At 42.1% G+C, this 27263-nt stretch overlaps 1 protein-coding gene across 9 annotated transcripts; it reads left to right on the forward strand.

The window, feature by feature from the left end:
* Window positions 1–33: 33 nt before the first annotated feature.
* On the forward strand, window positions 34–27243 carry mink1 (misshapen-like kinase 1). Of its 9 annotated transcripts, none has more exons than XM_078105138.1 (32): window positions 34–578; window positions 1715–1813; window positions 4724–4789; window positions 5186–5368; window positions 5458–5568; window positions 5652–5742; window positions 5845–5975; window positions 6067–6121; window positions 7269–7347; window positions 8685–8860; window positions 8990–9059; window positions 9167–9377; window positions 12415–12522; window positions 13091–13177; window positions 15104–15280; window positions 15384–15554; window positions 15982–16140; window positions 16420–16499; window positions 16601–16704; window positions 16794–16885; window positions 17607–17758; window positions 17936–18053; window positions 19110–19226; window positions 19486–19600; window positions 19864–20013; window positions 20442–20585; window positions 21116–21250; window positions 21373–21473; window positions 21575–21724; window positions 21800–21959; window positions 22053–22192; window positions 22288–27243. In XM_078105138.1, exons 2-32 carry the CDS (start codon window positions 1757–1759, stop codon window positions 22369–22371), a joined length of 3774 nt encoding a protein of 1257 aa, XP_077961264.1. In that variant the 5' UTR covers window positions 34–578; window positions 1715–1756; the 3' UTR covers window positions 22372–27243. The 9 variants fall into 9 exon arrangements, with proteins under 9 accessions (XP_077961264.1, XP_077961265.1, XP_077961267.1 ...); XM_078105139.1 differs by lacking the exon at window positions 13091–13177 and adding an exon at window positions 17142–17165; XM_040181084.2 differs by adding an exon at window positions 17142–17165 and having other exon boundaries at window positions 153–1813; window positions 15874–16140.
* The last annotated feature ends 20 nt before the right edge of the window (window positions 27244–27263 follow it).

Below are 27263 nucleotides of genomic sequence, written 5' to 3' on the forward strand. Positions count from 1 at the left end.
ATTCTCACAAGCATTATGAACAGTTGGAGATGCGGTAGGCGTGTCTTCGTGTAAAATAACTCAAATTGGCATAAAGCTGTTAGGATGTCAGACGTATTGGAGCAAAACAGAGAGCAGGAAAGGGTCAATCCGTTACTAATAGCAACAGACACTCCAGGAATTACACGCGGCAGTGTGATCTTTAGTTTTCAAGCGGACTTTGCACTTCTACTTGAATGACTCCTCAGGTCCGATCACAGACAGAGGAGAGACTGCAGAGCAGGAAGTCGGAGGACGACCTCAGCCGCAATATTGCGAGCAGACTCTGTTGCGTAGGTCGCGTTCCGCTGTAATAAATCCTGCAGGTAATTTGTCCCTGATGAAGCGCCGTAGTCACCCGAGAGGAGAAAACAGTTGAGGGACGTGTGCAGCCAAACGGCGGTTCAGCCCCGCAGGAGGACTACAACCAGGCAGAAAGTGGGAGGGAGGACTCGGGAAGCAAAACATGGCGAAATAACACATTTGGGCTGTAGCAGCTTTTTTTGGAACTGCGCCGTGTGTTCGGTGTCGGAGTGGACTGCTCGTAACATTTTGGATGCGTGAGTACGAAGGGCGACGCTTAACTATAAAGAGTCGTTTGTCTCGTTTTACAAGTATTACGGCGGTGCCTGGCGGAAATAAAGGAGAAAAACAATAGCGCTTCGTCTTCGCTTTTTCACCCCGGAGGGTTGGTGGTGCGAGGCGCGACTGTCAACACAGAAAACGGACGAAGAAGGAAAGTTCATCCCGGAAAAAGACTGTGCAGTCGAGTAGCTTAGCAACGGTAGCTAGCCAGCGGACGTCGGGCTGATTGCACGCACCTGACTCGGTATTCGGACGAACGTGCTGCCCTGTCGAAATTGAAGAATATTCAAGTCGCGTTAACAAGTTTGAAAAACTAGACGTTACAGCCGCAAACTTTAATTTTTCCGCACTGTCAGTGTTTATTTTTTTTGTGAGGACACGTATTTAGGGCTAATCTTGACAGGCTGACGGTCGGTTCTGGTGCGGACGGACCCGGACGCCATCACGTCAGACGTTGCGTTCTCCTTTAAAAAAAAAGAAACAACACAAAAAATGTTGTTTTCTACCTCAACCGCGTGACGAGGAACGCTTTTACTGGCACACCTGTCCTATCTGGTACCCCCCCCCCCCCCCTCTTTTGGCACGCATCGTTTTCCCACACGTTACGTTAGCCGAATGTGGTACAGCAACAAGGGCGTTCCGTCAAGATGAACGCAGCAAGGTGTTCAACAACAGTCAAGGTGCGTCGCGTTGAAAACCTGCCAGTTGTTAGAACGGCGCCGATGGCCGGCTAACAGTGACGTTACCGCTCTGTTGAAATAATATTTTTATAAAAGTTAACGTGTCTCCTTTTTTTGGGCCGGGGAGGCAGGGAAAGGAGGGGGTCAGATGTTGTAAACGGCGTTTCTCCCACAACAACTGCGGATAACGCCACGGCTCTCGGCCCGAGTTGACGGGAGCTAGCCAGCTGGGTGCGCCTGTGGCAGCGCCATCTGCGATGTGTTCGCTAACTTAAGTGCTACCGGGTTGTTCCGCAACAGTTTTTTGTTGTTGTTGTTTTTTGGGGGGGGGGGGGGGGTTGCACATCGTACGTCCCCGCTCGCTTGATACCGTTTGGGATATCTTTGTAGCGGCCACTTACGTTTTCCCCACGGTACCTCTTGTCAAATAGCCGGCTAACTTGGTAGCTGCGGCGGTTAAGTTTTCGCCAGCTATGTCTGAAAACGCCCCCACACGAAGCCTGGACGACATCGACCTCGCGGCTCTCAGGGTGAGTATTTATTGTTATAACGTTAAATGATGGCTGGACGGGCTCGGTGAATGTTGTGTCATATGATCTGATGTGTTCCTTGGCCCTCTGACACGAGCATGACCGTTCAACCCCCACGCAACAAAGTTAAGGTGGAATAAACATCCCTCTGGCCCTGGATTGTGACAGGCAGCTGCTCGAGTGTCACGCATCATCGAATAAATCTGCACATATTCCAGCCATGCCAACCTTTCGTGGTTGGTGCAATCATTTAAAACACACACACACACACACACACACACACACACACACACACACACACACACACACAAATCACAGTAAACTATTTGCCTTCCGTATGTAGCTATTAGTCCTTTTTTAGTATGCATGTTTAACTAAAGGTACCAGTTCTAAACTCTAGAGATTGAGTGGATCTATGTATATAGGTGTTTTTCCATAGGGGGGCTTGACAGTCATTGATTCCCAGTTGAATTGGGACTCCTCTAACCATTTCCTCATAAATTTTGAAACTGGTGTTTTTGATTGGTCTTACTGACAACGTTCTAATACTACTGTGTATATTAAGTATTACAAGTATTATACTTTGACAGGGATGCATCTGTATATTCAGTGGTCCAGCTTGAAGCCCTCCTCAGTTTTAAATAAAACAAAATCCCCTCACTTTTTTGACCACCCATTTCTGATGCTCCCTTTTGATGCATTGCTCCATTTCATTGAAAAGTATCTATTTATATCTTTGTTGCAACCTCAGACAGACATTTTCTTTGCCTTTTTTAAAGAAGTATTTCATTCATTCAGTCTTTTTGAAAAGGTAGATTACAGCCCTGTCTCCCCACTTGGCTAGCGGTTTGAAAAAGAAAAATGGCCTTCTTTTATTCTGTTCCTTTATTTCATCCCCAAAATGTAAATGATTAATCAGAATGTGCATCTGGCATTTTTAAAACCATTTTCAAACTCAGAACTGAGAAAGGTCCTTTTTAGTAATGAAAAATTGACCTTCCTCCTGGTGGGTTACTCCATGGAAAGTATTCAGCATTACCAATACAAGTTGATATTCAATTTAGGTTTAACGAATTTAAGAATACAAATACCATCTACCACAAGAATAAAATATGAATGTATTTTAGTAATTTAAGTGAACTCACCATTTATAGGGCTTTCTAGTAAGCAAATTCAAGTTGTGTTTACATTCAGTATCACTCACCAAAAGGCATTTTGTGTATTTTTGAGCTCCAACAAAGAGGTTAAATGTATTGCCTCCTGCATAAAACATTTTAATATGCTTTTCTTTGGTGTTTTAAATCATGCACTGTTTACTAGCTAGCAGGCCTTTTCGTCCCTGCCTTCGTTGGGGCATGCTGTATGTCTCTGGCGTTACTGCCACCTGTTGAATTGTGAAGTAGTGTGAAACCATTGGCAGGACTGTTGGGGAATGACACTTGTGTGTGAATACATGTGCGTCTCTCTGCGCATTTGGTAAACATAACTAGGACCCAGTCAGAAAGAAATACGTCTCAATAGCGCTAGTAGAGGAGTGGTTCAATCACAGTATTTTCTTGCGTACAGATGAAGAATCACGTATTAGGAAGCCATTTCTTTTGAGTTAAATATTGATCACAGGAATGGCAAAAAACAATCCCAATGGACTTCTTGGGCTGATGGGAACATTCATTGAGTTCCTAACAGTTATATAATACACAACAGGATGATATCCATAAGAACTAGCAGGGATGCCATTTTTGTCATTCAAGCAGGCTGACTAGATTTCTCCTCCAGTTACCCTGTTGTTTTACTGCTTCCTCGCCCTTTTAGCGACCGTAGCAGGCAATTTGTTTAACTGTGTGCTGGTGGTACTACTTGAACATAGCCGTACCCTTCCCCTTCTATCACTTTGTTTCTCTCAGCCCACTCTCGTGGTTGAGGCTACTGCCTCTGCCTTGCCACCCACTCGTTTTTCCCTTCCATATTATCATATTGGTTTTCTCCTACTTTACGTTGCAGTTCCCCCTCTTTGGTGTTATAGCATGATTCAAAATATGCTATGTTTATATCATCATGAGTTATGTCCATTTTGCATCAAATGTATGGTTATTTACCAGTTTTATTTGCCCAATATTTCTTTCGCTTAAATCTTTTCCTATCTCAAAGGAATCCCCTCCCCCTCCGTGTTGTGGGAAATCTATCATTGGAAACCGATGAAAGCAGGATAGGTTATGCTGTACATTCTAAACCTAAAGCAGCAGCAGTTTAACCACCCACACATCTTCTCAAAGCCATATTGAAATTGCATGAAAGTGGAGCTGATTGTCATATTCCCTTGTGTCTTGGGGGAGGGGTTGCATTATTAAGTCAAAGCACTCTGTGTAGGTAGAATGTACTCACTCCATTCAAACTTAAAACAAATGGATGTCTTTTTTCAAATCCATATCTAATATAATATCAATATGTGGTACATCTGCTTAGCTGTTTCCATGTCGTGGGTGGGCAGTGTGTGTGTGGCCTGGAAATGTTGGGTTCAAATGATTTATGTGGTAATATAAAACTTGAATTGGCTTTAGTGTACATAAAGTGGAAACCATTGGGGTTGTATTTGCAGGAGTTACTAAAAGAGGTGCAGTTAAGCAGGACGTTGGTATTTAGGCGCGACTCACCTGGGGTAACATGACGGTAACAATGTGAAATACAACCACCACTCAAGGTCACCAGTGTGTAGGATTCAGAGATCAAAACAGCATAATCCACTTAGAATAAAAAAAGGCATTTCTGGAAAAAATTAAAAGCAATACATATTGCTGTTTATTTAATTGCTATTCTTTTCTTATTTGGATCTGTTAATCTTGAAAAAAAGGTGTCTGACTCTGCTCTTCCTGTGTGTGGTATGACTTATGGTTCTGACCGTGCCTCCCATAGGATCCAGCAGGAATCTTTGAGCTTGTCGAGGTTGTCGGCAATGGGACCTACGGGCAGGTGTACAAGGTAAGACGCGATGCTTAAATTATACCTGGGTGATGTAATAGTATTTTTGTAGATTCAACAACTTTTGTTTTCACATGTTGAATTAGTTGCTATGAAACAGGCTCCAAAAATGACTGTCATGCTGGAGCTATGTAGAATGTTATTTCCCTTCACATCTCAGATAACAGTAGATTTAGCATACTGCTATGCATGTACACTTGTTCAGCTCTCAGCCTGGAAAGTTAAGTCCCTGTGACAGAAAGATAAGAGACACTGGAGAAGTAAATCTAAAATAAGAGCAGGGAAATTGTTAGATGAAGCAATTATTTACACTCGATGGGGCAAATTTCAACGAGTTTTGGAAACCTGCAGTCTCCGGTCCACTTTAAACTTTACTGACTGTCATGAACTCACCAGGGCCGTCATGTAAAGACGGGCCAGCTGGCTGCCATCAAGGTGATGGATGTTACAGAGGAGGAAGAAGAGGAGATCAAAGCTGAAATCAACATGCTGAAAAAATACAGCCACCACCGCAACATAGCCACTTACTATGGTGCCTTTGTCAAGAAGAGTCCACCAGGACACGATGACCAACTTTGGGTGGGTCTAGCCTTTTACTTGGCCCAATCATTTTATAGCAGTATGCCTCAGTGATTGTGCTCACCACATTTGCATTTGTCTGAATGTAGCTGGTGATGGAGTTCTGTGGGGCGGGATCAGTGACTGACCTGGTGAAAAACACCAAGGGCAGCTCCCTAAAGGAGGACTGGATTGCTTACATCTGCAGAGAAATCCTACGGGTGAGAAATTGCCATCTGCAAGTCTGCAGCAGAGTTTGCTCCTTACTTATAGTCCTACTTTGGACTCCTTTATCTGTGTGCAGGGCCTTTCTCATCTCCACGCCCATAAAGTCATCCACAGAGACATCAAGGGCCAGAACGTGCTGCTAACTGAGAACGCAGAGGTCAAACTTGGTACGCACAATGTTTTTAGGTTTTGGATAAAAGATCAAAAGCCCTTTACGCTACCCCTTATCGCCACACATCCTTTCCTCTGATTGCTTCGTCCATATTCAGTTGATTTTGGGGTGAGCGCTCAGTTGGACAGGACTGTTGGCCGTAGGAACACCTTCATCGGCACTCCGTACTGGATGGCACCTGAGGTTATTGCCTGTGACGAGAACCCCGACTCCACCTACGACTACAGGGTAACAGAAGCAGCACTGTGGTTGTGTGTGCACTACGCTGTGGGAGGATATGAAAGATGGAGACTGACCTGGTCCCTTGTGTATTTTACAGAGTGATATCTGGTCATTGGGGATCACAGCCATCGAGATGGCAGAGGGAGCTCCCCGTAAGTGTACTCACTTCTCTCTTTTATGTTTGTTCTTTTTTTAAACATTGTGCACCCAGCATCAGACAGTTTCTCGTCGGCAGAAAAGGCCTAATGAATGAGTCTGTCTTGCATGCGAAGCCTTGTTTTCGGTGTCTTCAGATGGACAGCTGACTCACTAATCAAGGTAGTGTAGTCGTGAGCTGGCAGTCGGCCCTTGGAAGCTGATTGCACAGTTCTCTCTCGTCTACTAAGCGGGGAGAGATGTCTGTTTAGAGACTCACTGTCAAACCTGACTAAAAAGAGAAGAAAAGCTCACTGAAGAGTAGCAGCTGAGATGTTTGGGAAATTAATCACGGCTGTGCTAAACGTACGCTGTTGTGAAAGCCTTTTGTTTCACATTACTGATACTGAGACTGCTGAGCACCAAAGATATAAGACAGACTGACAAGCTCGTCTTGATGTACCTTTGTAAATTATGCAGCGTGTAATTACTCACTACATCGGTTTCATTGCAGAAGTATTTATTCCACTTACAAAGTCGCAATATTTTTTGTTTTTTGATAAGCTCTCCCTTAGTTATGGATGAAACCATTACATTTTTTTATTGCATCAGTCGACTACAGAAAATAATGACAAGCGTTTGGTCAGTTAATTTATCTGTTTAAAATCATTATAACTAATACATTGTTTTACACAACCAGTGGCTGTGACTATCCTGTTCCCTTATAAGGCTGAAATCAAACGTTCTTCCTGCCTGAGGCTCTCTGTCACGTTGTATTCGTCCAAAAGGCGACCACATGAAAGCCTATTTACTGTGAAAGTGTAATGCTAACCAGTCAGGTTTAGCTACCTACCTACGCTGGGAACACAATGACTCACAGTCCTTGCTCTTACATTCAATGTAACAATAAGCCTGAGGCACCAGGAAAGATTGGATAACAGCAGCTGTACCATATTTGAGGATACAAAGACGTGTGTGTGTGTGTGTGTGTGTGATGGTGGCTAGTATTTTTCTACAAATTACCAAGTGTGATGTGATATTCTGTCTTACTTTTGATTTAATCTATAGTTGGTCTTTCCTTCCTTTTTTTGTTGTAGGTCTCAGCTTTGGTAGGCTGATTTTATGCAATCTAACAAGTCTTACCGTCTTTGTTTATTTCGGCAGCCTTATGTGACATGCACCCAATGAGAGCCCTCTTCCTCATCCCCAGGAACCCCCCCCCAAAACTTAAATCCAAAAAATGGTGAGTTATCAACCGTCCTGTTGTGTTTCTTGCATATATTATATCTGATACATCTCGCAAGATTCCCTCATATGATTTTTAAATGTGCATATGGTCTTGAATCCTTGTTTCAAAAAGCAAATGTAAAAGTGACCTACAAAACGGGTTGTGGCAGGAGAGCAAATTTACATGACCTGCTTTAATGTGGTTTTCTGTTTACTTGATGTTTGGGAAAGCAGGTTACTGCAGAGCAACAATCACCAGGTCGATGGGATAGTTAGTTTTTCGAAGTGGTGCTGTATTCATAGATGGCGTATTACCAAAAATAGATAACGATTGGTACACCCACAGTTTGGACAAACAGACCGCAGTACCAACACGGTAGCAATGCAAAGTACTACTGTGTAAAACTTATTTTAGCCACAGAAAAAAGGGTCTACCTGCAGAAATCAACACCAGTCTAAATGCACACTATTAGAACATTTTCAGTTTTACCCTTCCAGCCCGCTGAAAATGATATCCATCTATCGTCTGTGAAAAGCCAGAGGAGTCCTTTGAATAGTAATCTGACCTGCACCTCATGGGAGTTGTTGGTCTGCCTCGATTGATTAGTTTGTTTGTGTTTGTTATTGTGTCAATAACCACTTTTTAAGGGATTAGTTTAGATTTTTAAAATAGCTGAAATAGCTCTATAAACGACTGACTGAGGCAGCGAAAAGACTCTTCTTTCTTTCTTCTTCAAGGCATAATTTGTGTTTATGTTTAACAAGAACAGCACTGAATGAAACGTATTTTGCCAGTACAAAAAGTGATAAAAGGAACATCTCTGATTTCTAAAATCAGATTTTGTGCTTAAATGTACTTTTGGGTGCATCTGTTCCTCGACTGGGAGGAACATTTGGGAAATATCTCCCGTACTAAGTTTTCTAAGTGGGAGATGTAACATCCTGACTATGGCTGCAATAGTTGAATTGGATTTAGCTGTGATCACGCTGTCCTCGTTTCTTGCATGTTTTTTTAAATCCAGTGTACACAAGACTGGAAGCATAAACTGTGAACCTGAACTTCATCTCAAACTTTGAAAGGGAGAAATGTCACATAGTACCAGTCAAAAGTTTCGAAACATTTTCTTATTCAATTTTAAGAGAGAATTTAAGAGAAGAGTTTTTCCAAACTTTTGACTGGTACTGTACAGGACCCGTCCCCAGAAAGAGCAAGACCTGTTCAAAGGGCTGAGGATGGCCTGTGTCCCATTTTAAATCTCCATTCTGCCCAGCTGCCAACTGTTCCATTCCTCCCAGCTCTCCCACCCTTCCCCTTACTGGTTTATGCTTCTCTCACCTACCCATTCTGCCCAGGTCCAAGAAATTCATTGACTTTATAGAGGGCTGTCTGGTGAAGACCTATACCACGCGACCATCCACAGAGCAGCTTCTGAAGCACTCCTTCATCAGGGACCAGCCCACTGAGCGCCAGGTCCGCATTCAGCTCAAAGACCACATTGACCGTACGCGCAAGAAAAGGGGAGAAAAAGGTGAGCGAATGAGAAGGAAAGAGCCTAAACCACTTTAACCAAGGGTCTGCTGTATCTTCATGTACCATGATTTACTGAACTTAAATAATAATAATATTTCACTTTCCTTTGTGCTAATGTAATTTATAGAAGAGACTGAGTACGAGTACAGTGGTAGTGACGAAGAGGATGAAAATCGTGGAGAGGACCGAGAGTCGAGGTATTAGCAATTCGTAAATTGCATTAATCAATATAGGTGACCCAAGTCTTCGCTATGCAAATTGTCCCCAAAATCCTCTCCATTTCTTCTTTAATTTTGCTCATCAGTTCAATCCTCAATGTGCCCGGTGAGTCCACCCTGCGGCGGGACTTCCAGCGTCTGCAACAGGAGAACAAAGAGCGCTCGGAGGCTCACAAGAGGCAGCAGGCCCAACTGGCGGCTCAGCGCAGGGACCCTGAGGAACACAAGAGGCAACTGTTGCACGACCGGCAAAAACGCATTGAGGAGCAGAAGGAACAGCGGCGCCGACTCGAAGAGGTAATGATCGGCTAAGGCGCTTTTAGATGAGAAGACATGGACATGCATGCTAAACATGAATCTAGAGCAACAAGCTGTTTATCGTAGCTCGGTGTGAGGACTGGAAGCAGTTGGAAAAACTAGCCTGAATCTCTGAAGTTAAGACAAGACCCCTCGACACATCTAAAATGTGTACTATTTCCTGGAAATCGCAATATTTAAAGAAAAAGTTATTGCACATAACATTTTTTAAGCATTTACATTTCAATTAGTTTGCTTTGGAGGTGGCGTTGGGTGTATTTTGAATGGTGTCCCTCTTCACTCTTCAAGTTATTTCTTTTTCCTGGCTCTATCTTCCAGTGACTGGCATCAATCCCTTAATGCAACCGTGGCAAGAAAGCAAATGATTGTATTGTCTACTTCAACAATTAACATTCAAATTCGTTTTCAAGATAATTATGACGCACCCAATGCCCAGACTTTAGGTCTGTTGCCTACAAGCTAAGACGATGCGTAAACGCAGCACTGGGGATTAAATGTCACCAGAAAGAAGTATTGGGAATTTCAGTCTGTTGATCGATACGATTCTCTATTTACTCAAAGTAGGAGTGTATTCAGGGCCTTGCTGTTAGGTCGGTTGAGTATTATATAGCTTAATACACTTTCCAATCCTTTTTTTAATGATAATTAATTTATCATTTACTTCCTTTTAACCGTTAAATCTTTTTTTTGGTCTTGTTTTGGTTTATTCTGACAATTATAAGCAGAAACATATCGGATTTGGTTAGAGATTGAAAAAATAAAATCATTGACCTAAGTTCCACTGACAACCTTGTTTTATAAATAAATGTAATCTTGCACATTTTACCAGAGGCTTATGATTCTAATACATTATGCAGCAGGCAGAACATCATGTCGCTTGTCTGTGTCTTGTCCTTCATCCCCTTAACTACTTGCTGTTGCCGTTCGTTTGCACTTTAATTCATTATTTGCTTTTTACATTACATTACATGTCATTTAGCTGACGCTTTTATCCAAAGCGACGTACAATAAGTGCATTCAACCATAGGGTACAAACTCAGGAGAACAAGAAACAGCTTTGCCATTGATAGTTTTGTTCATAAGTGCACAGTGTAGCCGTGATAGCGCTACCACCGGCGGGTTCCGTAAGGACGCACGGACACACGTTTGAGAGCAACAAGTCTTTATTTTCCAAAGGGGGTCAGTGAGCAGGAATGAGGCCGCTCGTTGTGCTGTTGCTCGGCTCCGCTCTGCTCAGCTCTGCACTGCCCAGCTCCGCTCTCGTGCTCAGCTCTGCTCTGCTCGGCTCACGTCCCCCCGATCTGGATCCTGCTCACTGTTTTTATCAGAGACAATCAGTGCAGATTATTTCCACCTGCTTTCTCCTCACCTACCAGCACCGTCCGCTGAACCACTCCCCCGCTCTCCCCCCCTGCAGCTGAGCTAACCACGCCCCTCCACACACAGCAATTTTTGATATTGGCCTATTTATCTTTCCTTATGCAATGTACATATATATCAATTCAGGAACACCGGTAATACAATATAACACCAGATATAACAGTTTGAGTAGTTTAGACCTTTTTTTAATTATTATTTACCAACTCAAAGCCTCAGTGGCTGAATAACTAGTTTAAAGGACTGAACAAAAATCTGAGGTCACCTCAACTGGCAACAGCAAATGTTCAAATGTGCACTCACATTCATTGTTGAATGAATAAATAAAAAGGTAAAGATTGGGGGATAGATAGATAGTACATAGATAGACCAAAAGTCCATCTCCTTGCTACACAGGTATGATTTATTCATTCTGCATACATTTACCCTAAGTGAGTTGAGTTGTAGCCTTGAGTGAACTGTTTAGTGAGTATGAAGTTTGTAAAATGTATCTGTGAAATTCGCTCAACATTTAGACTTTTAACTGCGCAAAGCGACATGGTAAACCGGCCCTGCAGGCTGCATGTGTTATTCAAAATAACCTTTTCTGCCACCAACTAATTAACAATCTAGATCAGTTGACAGATTTTGATCAGCAGTCACCATTTATAAAAAAATGCACTCCGAAATGTATGATAAACATTACATTACATGTCATTTAGCGGACGCTTTTATCCAAAGCGACGTACAATAAGTGCATTCAACCATAGGCCACCCTAGATCTGTCTCGGTTCCCTACTGAAACAAAACCAAATAAGGTTTTATAATTGTATTTTGTGAAAGTCACACGTTTCTATCAAAGTTCCTAAATGCTGTGCTGAAGTGTTTGCACACTACTGAATGGAACAATACAAAATTCTACTGACCTGGTGATGAAAATGCACAGAACAAGAATTATTTTGATTTGAGGCACATGACAAGTTTTGATTTAGCCTTGTACTCTTGTCAATATTTGACATCCCCTGAATGTGTCATTATTTTCTTTTTTTTATTTCTTTTTTTTAAATCTAACATAGAATCAACGAAGTGTCAAAGTGATAAATTGTCTTCGGGAAAAGCCCTGTAGCCGTTTGTGTACTTTTTGGCTGCTTGAGTCAGATCATTATGTACTTCTTTTTTTTTTTACCATCAAATGTTATTTAAAATGTCTGTATTTTACTCCGATTAGAAATGCACTTGTACCTGAAATACCACCACATCCTGATCCACCTTCTCTGGATGTATTTGACTAAAGTGCCAACAACAAGTAGAGAGATTTGTGTGCTCTTTGAGCACTGAGAACAATCTGTGTTGTTTCGATGTCCCTTTCAAAAAAAGATGAAGCATGCTCTCTGCCAAAAGTGAATAACTGTGGTCAATTTGAGTTTGAATCAAAGCAGCAAACTCTGACTACTATGATTCAATAGGTGTATGCGTTTTATGAGTGACTCACAGCGTCTGTTCCCTGCCCTGCATTCCTACTCCATTTTATTTATTTCCTCCTGTTCTTTGCAGACAAAACAAGGGAGGGTTTGCTTATACGCAGGCTATCCATTATAAATGCCCCTGTGCAAGCATAGCCTGTATGCTCACTTCTTCTCCTGTCGCCCCTCTCTCCCAGCAACAGAGAAAGGAGCGAGAGATGGTGAGGCAGCAAGAGAAAGGTCCCCATCGGCGACTCGACGATATGAGACGGGAGGAAGATAGAAGGTTGGCTGAGAGGGAGCAGGTAACCAACCGCAAGAAAGGTGGGGGCTGCATTCAGCCAATCGGTGTCCTGTGTGGGCGTGTCCACCAACAACGCAGTGCAAGTTGCTCTGGTGGTGAAATTCCATGAGCAGGTTGCCATAGCAGCACGGGTCTAAATTAGTGTATTTATTCAGAGACGAGTTTTCTGTGGGTGGGCTCTGTCTCTGGTGCTCCGTTTCCTGTCTACCCTCAGTAACACAAGTCTGGAACGCGGCATCCTCACTCTGTGGTCCCTAATACTCATTTTATGCCTCAAACAACCACAGTTTACTGCTAATATATCATAATATAATATTATGTGGTGATTTATGACTATCTCTATGTAGTGCTTAACGGTGATGTCATATTTCAGTGGTAGCTTGTATTTCTCTTCTCTTACAGCCCTTACACTGGGACGGTGTATGTTTTCCCTCTAAAATGAATTATTCTCAGTACAACACTGGAATGATATTACATAACTGCTCTGTGCCTCTATCTTCTGACTCCTGTCATTTCTCTTTTCCTGTCTTTTCAACGCCTGTCATTCCTGCCTCCTCACCTTTTCTCAGGAGTTTATCAGACATAAGTTAGAAGAAGAGCAGCGGCAGTTAGAAATCCTTCAGCAGCAGTTGCTTCAGGAGCAGGCACTGCTTATGGTAACTAGTCCTCACTACTCCTTTATCATGTCTTGTTTTGACTGCAGGGGTTCCTATGTCCTCTCGGCTACAATAGATCATTAGTAAATGAGATTGTGTGTCCTCACAACAATATGACTTGTTTTGTCAAGTCAATTTTATTCAATTAACCGGATATTACACAACAGCCTTAAGGGCTTCACAATTTGTACAGCTTATGCCGCACTTCATCCCTAGACCCCTCGATTCTGATGAGCACAGAACCTTGAAGTGTTTTGTCAAAACAAACTGCAGTGTTAAATATCTGCTTGTGTATGAGGTTAGTGCTAATGGGTCAATTAAAAAGCAGATAATACTGCATGCACGCCCTATATTTACCGGGCCGCTTTGGGCAGATTTCCGTTGTATATTGCTGACACTAGAAGACATCCCACACCTGTGAATCATAAGGGTTGTTGTCATTAGGTTTTTAGATTTAGGCATAGTGTCAACATTTTGTTTCTGCTTTTGGAGGGAGAAAGAATCAAATCCTCACTAATGTATTTATAAGGCACATGAAATAGTTTTGCACGTACACACAGACAGGAATTATGTGTTATCGTACAGGATCAACAGCAAGACAGTTGGCGTAAAGTGATTTTGAGGGTTCGGTGCCGTACTCATGGGCAGCACACCCCTGGGAACAGAACTATGATGCAATTTTGTGTCAAGTCTGCATTTTAGGATATCCTCACATAGAAGAGGAGAACTTTTCCCATATACTTAATAATAATAATAAGGCACATTACAAATATGCCTGGATTAATAACTTTTCCTGCAGCTGATTCACATTAGTAGCCATTCGATTATTTATTTAATTAGGTGTAATTGAGATAGTAATGGGCAAAATGAGAATCAAATGGGAATAAATCATGTCGGAAAATTGTCTTGAGTCAAACAAAAGGCACAAATAAAAGGGTACTCCTTCTTGGTATATCTAGATCTATATTTGTACCTTTTTTCTAGTGCTGTTTTTTTTTATTTTTTATTGCGAACACCACTAAGTAGTATTTCATGACAATTATGCTAACATTAAATCTTATCAAGCATTAGTTATTGTTTTTTTTGCTCGTCTGCAACGGTTTCCACATATTTTTCCTTCAGGAATGTACACCAGCATTCTAGCATCTGCGATATAACTGCATACTGCCCTCACAGTTCACAAAATCACAGTTTTGGAGGTGGGGAGAATTCTCCATATTTCCATGTTAAATATCTGTCAGTGGCAGCAGAGTAGATGTCCTTTTCCATATGTTATAATCCCTCCATTATGCCTTCGGCCTATTTAGATGTATCCTCCCACATAGGGAAGCACCTGGGTGAAACATTCTCACCAGGTGCCGGGCTGGGTTTTCTCACAGTGCAGAAACTCACATTGGTTTCTGAAAGGACTTTGGTTTGTTTGTATCTACAGTTTTCACTCACCACCCAGAATATGCATGTCAGCACTGTGAAGTCGTGAATCTAATGCTTTACGGCCCAGAGTAATTTGCGGTTTAAAAAGTAGATAAAAAAAAAAAAGTAGTACAACCACAAAGACACATTTGAGATCTTCGTTTTGGCAGGAAGTTATTTTAGATTCTGTGTACCCAAACTTGTTTATCAAATGTAACTTTCTGAGCCATTCCATTTCTGAGGATGAATTGAATTTCTGCTGTTATAAGAGGCAATGTGCCTACTTGGTTATGAATGTGGTCGACATCAAGCGGCAATGAGATGTCTGCCTTCAACTGAATGGAAAAAACACTAAGTAAACTGACTTTTACTGGTAGGTTGACATACTGCACATAAAGGTTTTGCTAAAGGTTGGAAAAAGGTTTTGCTTGGTTACGACCTGCCTGACTTCTTTCCCGTCTGAGTTAAGCGATGGCTTGACTGCAGTGTGTTTTTTCTGTTTTCTTTGCTCAGGAGTACAAACGCAAGCAGCTGGAGGAACAGCGTCAGTCAGAGCGACTGCAGAGGCAGCTGCAGCAGGAGCATGCATACCTTGTGTCTCTGCAACAACAGCAGCAAGAAAAGAAGCCCCAGCTGTACCACTACAACAAAAACCTGGAGCCCAACAACAAACCTTCTTGGGCCCGTGAGGTAATAATGTGTCCTACAATTTTAAGCATTAAACAACACTGTCAAACGGCCGCACACCGGCCCGCAATGTACAGCCTCCTTTCATTGTCATCCTTATCTCCAGGTTGAGGAGCGAAGTAAGCTCAACAGACAGGGCTCACCCAAAATCTGCACCACTGTTTCTGACAATGCCATCCAGTCTCGCTCTGACTCAATCAGCCAATCGGGAATGGCTCAGTCTGCTCAGACCCCTCCGATGCAGAGGCCTGTTGAACCCCATGGGGGGCAGGGAAAGGTGGGTGTCAAATTCAGTTGATTATAACAACATGAAGATGCAACTGCTTAAGCCTTTCTACCATTTTTCCTTAGCTGCTTTATCCTTCTCTGTCTCTGCTACTTTATTTATGCCTTTTTTCCCTTCTTTTTTACACCTCTTCTCTTTATCCACACATCTGGGATCTATTTGTCACATGTTTAACAATAATCCCCTTGGAACCCAAACACAACCTTTCCTTTCCCCCCCTGGCCTGCTTCTCCGACCGTCTTGTGCTCTCTTCCTTCCACTTTGCTGCTCCTCCCTCCTGGTGCGCTGCTGCCGCTCCTTTCCTCCGCAGTTCCAGATGGCTCACTTGGTTCCACTGAAGCCTTATGCTGCCCCTGTCCCTCGTTCCCAGTCCCTCTGTGACCAGCCCACTAAGACCATGTCCGCATTCCCCACCCAGGATCCCTCCCTTACCCCCACACCCCGTCCCATCCACTCTAGAGAGCTAGTGCGTCAAAACTCCGACCCGACTTCTGAAACCCCGGCACCACAGGCACACCAAATGGTAGAGGATCGTGGCCCCTGGATCCGCCTGCCAGATGTGGAACTTCCCCCCAAGGTGAGATCTTGTGGTTGGTTTTGTCTCTGCAGTAGGTGTCCAGACCAAAAAATATAACCCCAGTTTGCAAATATATTCCCATATTGACACACAAATATTTTAGCTGGTATACTTGGTAAACTCACTTTAAAATATTTTGTTAAGTTTAATACTCAGTTGCTCTCACAAAGTAGCTGTTTTCTATTTATTACTTTGACTTGGTTTTGAGGAAGTTAAAATTCCACGCGGTGCTTTGATCTGGGTGAAAACATTTTTAGACTATGGTGTGACTGTCCTCAGATTCCACAGAGGACGGCGTCTATTGCCACAGCTCTCAACACCAATTTGACCTCTGGCATAAGGCATCCAGTGCGAGCAAGGTAAGAGTCAGCTAAAGGCTTTATCAGATATTTACCAAAGTTACTGCCTACTAAATGACGTTAGATTGACTTGAGCCAACTCATTTGTATCCGCGCGGCAGCAATCCAGATCTCAGCCGCAATGATCGTTGGGAGAGAGGAGACTGTATGAGCATCATATCCAATCTTCCCCAGACTGGTTCTCTGGAGAGGCATCGCATCCTCAGTGAGTCCCTGACTCCATGTTGCCATTTCTGTTTACAGTCAGTCTGCAGAGTGTAGTTATAAATTGTAATTCAATCTTGTTATTTGCAGGTTCCTCCAAAATGGATTCGCCCATGCTCTCCCATGACAGCCGTCATAAGCCAGGGGAGTCTCGCACCTCCTCCCGCCCTGGGCGCCCTGCAGTAAGTGGTTATTTCAAAAGGACAATGTATCGGTTGCCTCTTTGGTATCCCCTAATAAAACCAGGTTTAAAATCAGCGCAGATGTGCTTGCAACACATAATATGGTTTGATGATACAAAACACAGCTTTACATGGCATATTCTACCACCAATTCGCAGTACCTTCATGTTTTTATATGCTTCACAGTATTTCGGTTTCCCTTCATGTTTCTCCTCTTCTCAAATCCCTGTTTTTTTACTTTACCTCAATTGTGCAGAGTTACAAGAGAGCTATAGGCGAGGTTAGTATCACTGTCGTTGTGCGGTCCTCAGTGTCTGCGTGAGTTTGCATCGGCATTCATTGGCTATAGTTGATGTTGAATGAATTGCATGCTCTAAGCTGTTTTTATTTATTCAGTTATTTGTGTTTTGTCTTTGAATGAAATCCTACTCTTCAATTAAAGGTGTATTTGCATTCTTATAATATGTGGACGTCTTGCACTCAACACAAGCCTTGAAGCCATGTCTCAAAATCATTACATGTCACCAGGTGGCAGGCTCTGAATTCTGAGAGTACTGAGATTTTCGAGACTGTTATTCAAGCCCATTTCCCTGATGAGCCCTCACCTTCATTTATGATTGCACTGTTTTTAATATTATTTATTGGCTACTTTCTGTGATTGCTCAAATTAAGTTAACATTCTTGGATAATTCCTGAAGTAAATGTTTGTATGTCTGTGCAGGACCATGGCTTGTTTGCCAAGGAGCGTGCAGAGGAGCAGCCAAGGCCCCCAGTCAAGGCCAATGATTACTCCTCGTCTTCGGAGAGCAGCGAGAGTAGTGAGGAGAGTGAGAGTGGAGAGGGAGCAGAGGAAGAAGAAAGCCCCACAGATCGGTAACATTACCATCAACGAATTCTGACAATTCAAGAAGCAAATCATTGTTTGTATTTGTATTTACTTTGAGATACAGTATTGACTTAAGTCAAATTTCTCTTCTACTTTTTCACTATTTTCCATTATCCAGCTGAGGGTTATGTCATCGTTGACTTCAGTTCCTCTATTGATTTCAGTCACAGGGACGCAGACACTGATTCAGTCAACACCATGGTGGTTCATGAAGACGAGGGCGAGGGGGGAGAGGGAGAGCAAGCTGGAGGCTATGGGGACCAGACCATGCTGGTGCAGAGGGTGAGTCATCTGGGCCCACAACGATGCCTAAAATGCCTTGTGAATCCACGTAATATGTTGACAAATATTATAAAGCTGCAAGACAATAGTTTAGTGATGTGTTTTTTTTTTTGATATCAGAGGAAAATTAAGTTGCTCAAAACATCAACAATGACTTTCAGGTTCCACCGAAAAGCACCTAAATTAAACATTGTCAATTAAACATTCAAAAAGCACTGAGAATTAAATAATTATAATTTTATTTTGTGCAAGCCGAAAACTACCCTGTGTTAGAGGTTTTTGGTGAGAGCAATATGATTCAGTGACAGTCCGCATATATCTTTCATGTGGTTAGTGCTGACTTGACGCGTTTGAATATCCAATGAGCGCCACATATTGATGCCAAGTTACAATGACAAACCCTGAAGGTCTGGTAAAGACGGTGTTTTTAATTTCCCGGGCATGTCAAAGACTACAACAAAAGGTCCTCCGTGTAATGTAATGCATATACAGTAAATGTAACATTGCTATTTACCTCAAGTCTGCTTCACTGACGACACATTTTCAGTTGCATTACAACAGTGTCAGACCTTCATTTATTCAACCCACTTTATTGCACAATTGATATTATTTCAGGTCACAGGTCAATTCCCTCTACATTACAAAGATTTATTGCATGAATTGCTATGTAGAGATATAATTAAGTAATGTCTACCTGAGCAAAGAACAGAGTTGCTTGGTCTTGGCGCACACTCCTGCTTGTGAGTGTGCCCCGCTGGCTCACTCTGCACTGCTCTTCAACTTTCCCTGTCCCGGGAAGCGCATGATTGTTGGCATGTTTGCTGTAGTTTGTATTGTTTCTTTTGTTACCATTAAAATATGTGAACTGTTACCATGCAAAGGCAATACATGTTTATTAGGGTACCTTTTTAAAAAAAAAAAAAATAAGCAAGTCTGTTTACGCATATTTCACTTCTTGTTATTACGCTGGTGTGATAACTAGACAAAGCCAATCCTGTTAGTCTGCCATCGGCTGCAAGTGATACATAGTTGTAAGTGTGTGTTTTTACTTTAAAGACCCCAGAGAAAAGGAGCCATAATGGTTACACTAACCTGCCAGATGTGGTGCAGCCCTCCCACTCTCCCACAGATTCAGCCTCTCACTCCTCCCCTGGGAAGGACTCTGTCTATGATGTAAGTTCTCTTGATGCTAAATATATCGGCCCCAAATTTCTGACTTATTTTGTAAGTGTTCTTATCTGGCCTCATTCCAGCTGGGAATCCACCCGTAAAAGAATGCTTTTAATGACAATCTGTTGCTTGTTATTTGGAGACATCATCCAAAAATAGAACTTTTTAAAGTGTAATTTGAATGCTACACACAACATGTTCAAAGACAAACTGAAATCTCCACTGAACTGATGTTTACTCAAATGTCTTTCTACTCCATCAGTATCAGTCCAGAGGTTTGGTTAAAGCATCATCTGGCAAGTCTTCTTTCACCACCTTTGTGGATCTGGGCATGTACCAGTCTCCAGCAGGTGCCGGGGATAACATCTCCGTCAGTAGTAAGTCACAAGCTTTTCACACTTTCTTGAACATTAAGAAATGAAGCGACTGCAGATCTCCAAATGTTTCATTACCGCAACCGTCAACATTATTGCTGTAGGCGATTAAATAATACAGAATTTTAAGGATTCAGAGAATCCTCCAATTTCTCCTTTCAGGACCCGTGAGAGATTTGTGTCTAGTTCCCAACTGTGTACCGTTTTGCCGTCGGTTGTGTTTTCCTTCGTCATTTGAGCCGTTTCCGTTGGGCCTCCCTGTTTAGGCTCCAGGTTTGAGCAGCTGAAGATGGAGGTGAGGAAAGGATCCATGGTGAATGTCAATCCCACCAACACACGCCCCCCCAATGACACACCTGAGATCCGCAAGTACAAGAAGAGGTTCAACGCAGAGATCCTGTGTGCTGCTCTCTGGGGTAAGAGACGTGCGAGTGTTAATCCAAAAATGAACAAACCTTAAAAACATTAGAGCTTATAAACTATGTTAATTAAAATATGTTTATCTTACCAAACTTGAAAAAAAATAACAAATCTTTAGTTGAACCACTTTTATGGCTCAACATCCGGGGTTAAAAATACAACCAAAACAGTGAAATTAGTAACTAGATATCTCAAAATCAATTCCTGCTCAAAGCCTCTTCCAATGCGCACCAAAGTTGTGTGTTTTTTTTTTTAATTTGTCCTTCAATATCCGGTTTGTCTATCCAAGTTGTCAATATGTGCCATTACTGCAGTTGCATCACATATTTATCAAGGAGTTAAGTTTCTAGTACAATGCATTAGTTACCATTCATTTTATTCAGAAATGAAAACGCTATTGATGTGTGGATGTGTGCGTCCCCAGGTGTGAACTTGTTGGTGGGCACGGAGAACGGTTTGAAGCTGCTGGACCGTAGTGGTCAAGGCAAGGTGTACCCCCTCATCAACTCCCGCAGGTTCCAACAGATGGACGTCCTGGAGGGCCTCAACCTGCTCATCACCATATCAGGTAATTACTGCTGCTGCTACCACTCTGGGAAAGCAAACGACTACATCGACAGATCAGCACTGGGATGCCATAGGTGCTTAATCCTTCATTGTTCTTCTTTGCATTTTGGCTTTTCACTTCAAAGCCACAGGGAAGTTTTTTTTTTTCTTTCATTTGTATTTGTTTGTTCTGTGGATTTGTTAAGATATCACAATACTTTTGAACTAATACTTAAAGGCCCAACGAGAGCTAAAATAGGAAAGATGTTTTACCATGTACCGTATTAATAATTTGATTACATTTAGTTGATTACTGTTCTGATATTTACAACGATAACAGCAGAAATATACCGTCAACATGTTTTTAACAACTAAAATGACATTTTACAGTAATATAACTGAATATGAAATCTGACAGTTTTAGTTGCATAAATTCCTGGTCTTCTGTAGATGTGTCAGATGGTGAAGTGAAAATATGACTGAAATGCATCTATACATCTAATGACTGCTGTTAGTCTCCTTTTTAAGTGATCTCCCACTGTGTCCATCAAGGCAAGAAAAACAAGGTACGTGTCTACTACCTGGCCTGGCTGCGGAACAAAATCCTCCACAATGACCCTGAGGTGGAGAAGAAGCAGGGCTGGACCACTGTGGGGGAGATGGAGGGCTGCGTCCACTACAAAGTGGGTGAGTGAAGAAGACTTTTATCACTGCTCTCTATTCCACTCCGGAAAAACTCCCATGGATGCATTTGGCCCAGTGAATTATTGATTTCAGGTGTCAGATGGCCTTGTGGTTGTTCTCTCTAGTGAAATACGAGAGGATAAAGTTCCTGGTGATTGCTTTGAAGAATGCAGTGGAAGTGTACGCTTGGGCGCCCAAACCGTATCACAAATTCATGGCCTTCAAGGTAAGTCTCCCTTTACCAATGAGCTGGATTAGTCATGTGAGACCAGGAGGGCATTCAAGTAGATTATCCTCTCCCACTCACCTTCTGCTCCTTCCCACCAGTCCTTTGCAGACCTCCCACACAGGCCTGTCCTGGTCGACCTCACAGTGGAGGAGGGCCAGAGGTTGAAGGTCATCTACGGATCATGTGCTGGCTTCCACGCCATTGACGTGGACTCCGGAAACAACTATGACATTTATATCCCCGTTCATGTGAGTTGTCAGACGGCAGTGTTGTGGGTGATGTGGAACCTACAGGATCTCATCCCGTTTTTATGTCTCCAACAGATCCAGAGCCAAGTGATGCCACACGCAATTGTGTTCCTGCCCAGCTCAGACGGCATGGAGATGTTGTTGTGCTACGAAGACGAGGGCGTCTACGTCAACACCTACGGGCGCATCATCAAGGACGTGGTCCTGCAGTGGGGCGAGATGCCCACATCAGTTGGTGCGGATCGAATCCCAAAACAGACTTTAATGCTTCAACTGTACAAACTAGAAGCAGCTTGCCAAAGTACTCATGTTACATTTTGCCTTGCAGCTCACATCTGCTCAAATCAGATCATGGGATGGGGAGAAAAGGCCATTGAGATCCGTTCCGTGGAGACCGGCCACCTAGACGGTGTCTTCATGCACAAAAGAGCTCAGAGGCTGAAGTTCCTCTGTGAGAGGAATGACAAGGTGAGAGAGATGCAGATTTAGAAGTGTGGGGCAGTCGGGCCACTAACAGTCACTTAAACCCGTGCGTGTCCTTTTGCGTCCGTGCTTTTCCGCAGGTGTTCTTTGCATCAGTGCGTTCTGGAGGCAGCAGCCAGGTGTACTTCATGACGTTGAACAGAAACTGCATCATGAACTGGTGAAGGAACAGCTGCTCCGGTCAGTGTGGAAGCCAGCAGGGTTCCGAGAAGGAGGGCATCTAAAATTGTTCCCAACCGCATGCACACAATCGCAAATACTTTTCTCTCTGTGTGTCTCTCTCACGCACTCATGCGCCAAAGACACATACACAAACAACCCATTCCAACCTACATGTACACTCCTTAAGACACAATTTCCACAGAGGCCCCCCCCCGACAACATTCTCCATGGAATCGCCATGAAACATCACTGAGCTTCAAATGTTAATATCATCCATTGGTTTGTACTGTAAATATTCTCGTCTTGATTAACTTGGTGGACTCCTGTTCTGTCGTATCTATTTAGTTCGTCATTGTGAAGTATGTAAAAAAAAAAAAACATTCCTTGATAGTTCTACAGTACGTTTCTGATGGCGTTATTAACCAATACTGGACGTTGAATTGAAGCTGTAAATAGGTAGCACCTTACACTTAGATCTGAATCATTTGCAGGCCGCTTACATTGCCTCCAGTCAGTGTGTTGCTAACGGACACATGGACCTCAAATAATAAAATGCCGGAACGCCCATCTGCAGTTGCTTTACTCGTGATTTCAGGGAAGTTTAAAGGATGTATTTAGTATAAAGAATATCACAAAGGGACATTAAAGTCAGGACAAAGTAGCTTGTTGTATTTTTTGTTACGTACAGTAGATTGTAACCTGAAGTCCGGCTTTGACTTTTTTTCTTACCTGAATGGCAAATATTGCAACTCTTAAACACAGCAAGTAAGCTTTGAATGCGTCAAAACAAAAATAGATTTCAGTTTAAATGAATATATGATCAAACAAATAAGAATTCACATAAATGTGCAGTACTCAGAATCGATGATGTGAAAATTCCTGCTTTGCCTTTTTTTCCCTCTATGGTTTAGGTGATGCTATTCATTATTTGACTCATCAGGCCTGCATCTGAACTTGTTTTCATAGATTTACATACTACGGAAATGTGTTATTTATATGTAGTGATTCTGTATTGGTATTAGCCTACTAGTAATCTTATTTTTACTGTAACTATATTGCCATTATATTGCAATATATGCTAATCTGTGGAGTCTCTGTTTGAGGAGGGCACGTTGTGTATTTGCTGGTGTTAAAGAGCGCGTTGGCGCCTTTTGGGAGCAGAAGGTTATTTGTCGGCATCAGAAGACTTTGGAGTAACACAGCTGACATTGGTGATGGATGGAGATCAGTTTCGTGGTCCTTCGACCCTCCTACCACAGTGCTCTAACCTACTGTATTCTATTTCTGTTCTAAGACTATTGAGTTGGCCTGACTCTTATTGTTGAGAGGCGTTTGCAGAGAGCAGCTTGGTGTGGTAAAGTTTGTGGTTTTTCTTCGGCCAGTTGAAAGATTTAATGTAGGGTGACTGTACAATACCACAGAGGGCTCCATCTCATCAGGCACTTTGGAAAATACTGCTGGAACACATGGGACTTAATATATTTTATATCTGTACATTCTGCCGAAGTTCACAGCACATTCTGCAGTGGCAGGAGGAAGCTAGGGCAAACGAAAGATTGCTAAAATTGCAATTATAATGGATTGTGCCAAACTCTTCCTACAGATCACGAGCTAACGTTCCTTTCTGTATATACATCTAAAGTCCGCTCCCTTCTCACCAATAATATGGTATCATGCTTAATGAGCTGCTTCGGATTTCCTATAGCACTCGATTTGTTAGTATTGCATAGGTGCCCCCTCCCTTGTTTTTTTTTTTTCTTTTTAAATAGTAATTAACGGTGCTCTCATTACACCGGGCAGTACGGTAGAAGTAGGGAGTGTCACCAGGAAGTAGATCGCAGAGGGTTGGTCAACACATGAATGTGTTCCAGCACCACTGAGCTTCTTCTGCACTTCAGACAGGTGGACGTTTTCATCCCGCTATAAGCATGGTGGTGTTTTTACTTTTCAACAAGTTAGTTAATCTGCTCATAATTGCAATGTTAACAGAACAAAATTAAAGTTGTTTTTTTTTTAGTAGTAGAACAAAACTTTAGTTTATTATGAAAAGGAATGTGGACTAGTGATCAATGGGATATTCTACTGAAAATCCTTAAGATGATGATGAAGATATATTATATATTTAATACAGGCAGAAATAGAGCTATAAAGAACGCAGTACATGTTCACAGCTGAGAACATTTAATCAAAGAGTTTATCAATAGAATACTTTTGTGGTGAAATTATAAAACAAACTAAATGGGATTAGAAAGCACTTTCAGCGATCTTACATTCACAAATATATCTCAAGCAGATACTTGATGTGCATGTAAGCTATTGAAATAGAGTATATAGTACTGTGTTGAAGTTGTGTTCCCCTTTTATTGAATGTGTTATTGAGTATCTGTTATGTGCCATGACTTACATTTCTAATGTCACAACTACAATCCACCAGGAGCTTTGGCAGTCATGCCTTTTCTGGTCAAATCATAATTTTTTATCAATCTGCCATGTTTACAGTTAAAGCAGTGCCTTGGAGCTGGGAAGGTGAAAGATTTATTGATTGGTTATGACCCCCCCCCCCCCCACACACACACACACACACATAATAACACTAAAGCCAACACACCAATGATAGACTTTTCGCACCACGTACTATACATGGCCTAAAAATGATTATTGGATAATAATCCATGCAGGACAGTGAAATTATTACATGTCAAATAATCCAGTGAAAAGGATCTTCTCTCGGGGGGAGCGAGCACAGTGAAAAGCCATACTTATGAAACGTGTTTGTAGAGAAACGAGTCAAATTCAACTGTGTGTAATGTCTGCTCAGAAAATGTAGGTTCTTCCAGCGAAGACGACCGAAGCGCTTATTCTTAGATGATGTTGATTGCGTAATCTTGTAGTGAGGAAAGTAGCTTGATATATTCTAAAAAGCCTATTTTATGAAATGTGTAAATTAGTCTATATTGAGAAATCAAAGTGAATGTACATCTATGAGACAGATTTGTATTTATATGAACATGTGTACTTCTCTAATAATCATAAGCACAACGTATTTTACGGCGGATATCAAAGCTATAATTAGGTGTGACAGAGAGATGGTGTTTTGTTTTCTCACATGTAGAAATGAGGTTGTTTGTTGTTGGCAGCAGGGTGAACGCTCGAGGTGACTCACAGGTTACCGTCCGGCCTCCGAGGGGAAGGCGACGGGCTGAAGCTGCGTTCACGTGGTGCGTTCGGGGTGTGACGCAGTCGTTCACTGTTCGCTTTGGTATTGAATCACAAAAAGGCAGCATTTAGAAAGTCAGAAGCGTTTAGTTAACAAATTACACACAAAGAAAACTGATCAGTTATCATTTCTTGACTACTTGATTTGGAATTCATTTTGTTACCAGGTGTCCTTCAAAAGGAACTCACTGATCTTACACATCAGAGTCTGTTTACAGGAAGTACTACTGCTTATGTGGAAGAGTTTGGATTTGGGAAGAAATTAACTCCTCAGCCACTACTTGCACAACGTAACCCAATGTCTGAGCAACTTTGTGCAGTGGCAGTGCATTGTTGATTTAGGAATTTTATTTTAGCGAAGCAAGAGCGGTGTCCTGCATCCATTTCTGTACATTATTTTTTTTCTGTGATATATTCCAAAAGTTAAATTTGTGTTTGTAATTCAGAAGTGGTTCCCACACACTAAACCCAGAGTGACGTTCAGACATTTCATGTTTGCAACATCTCAGGCGTTGCCTGGCAACATCACTCAGTGCACTTCAGTGTACCAATGAAACGGAAACAGACTGGTGTGTAAAATCAGTGTAGAATTGCCTGATATCAAGTTTATTTGAATTACTTTTTATGTATTTCTACCTTTTTGCTTTGGTGTACAAGCTCAGTGAGGCACACCAAACTAATTCATTTTCTGTTTAAGATTTTCTTAAGATAAAGAAAAATACCATAGCAACATATTAAATTCTTTTGTCTGATTAAAAGCTCTTGCTCGATTTCATGTGTCTCAGCAATGCTGTGAAGTTGTGATGAACATCAACTCGTCGTTCTTAGGTGAGGTAATAGGCAGTCACCATTTTGTTTCAGGCAGTCGCTTCAAATGGTGAACTTGTCCTATTTCGTGCACCAGCGTTTCAATTTGTAACACAGCTCTTGTTACAATACCTCTTACACAAAAGAACCTCCCAACTGAGTGAGTGTCTTTCTGAGCATGAGCACGGACGGATTCGATGGCTAAATTCATGGAACAGCACCAGGATTCAGAAAGATTGCAAGGGTTGCAGCTGGAGCCCTCGGATGACATTTCTTTTAATAAGCAATATAAGCATTTAAAAAAAAAAAAAAACCGAACCGTGTCCCTCTCCATGCGGCCGACAGGCAGCGCTTCTTCAGTGGCCTTTGGCGGACTGAATGTGGGCTGTTTTGTGCGCGGCTTGTTGTTCAGTACTTGGTACTAAAAGAAATGCTCCTCCTTCTTGCTTCGCTATGATGAAATACGAGGAACTGCCTTCAGTGAACTCAAGTACCGATAGTTAATATTGTGATGAGGCCCTCCATATATCTTTTTATTTGTTATGGTTAACGTATGAATGGATTAGCAGCTGGGAGTGAGGCCGATCAAACTGGAGCTCTAAAACCATGTGGATTCTTGGACAGAACGACAATCTATTATTTTTTTCAATAACTTTTTTTTTTTTCTTTTTCTTTTCGTAAGACTTTAAACATGTTTGCAATGTTGTAGTGTGCGCGCGTCTGTTACTTGTGAGAGAATAACTCCAGATTGTATTAAATGGACTGATCAACTTTAAACTTTCAAAAGATTGTGTTATGAATTCATGTCTTAATACAAATTGTTTGAAAAAATAAAGTACCTTTTAATCTCATTCGTCCCGTTTCTCATTCT

Source organism: Gasterosteus aculeatus, chromosome 7 (assembly GCF_964276395.1).
Source record: "Gasterosteus aculeatus chromosome 7, fGasAcu3.hap1.1, whole genome shotgun sequence".
NCBI classification, from domain to species: domain Eukaryota; kingdom Metazoa; phylum Chordata; class Actinopteri; order Perciformes; family Gasterosteidae; genus Gasterosteus; species Gasterosteus aculeatus.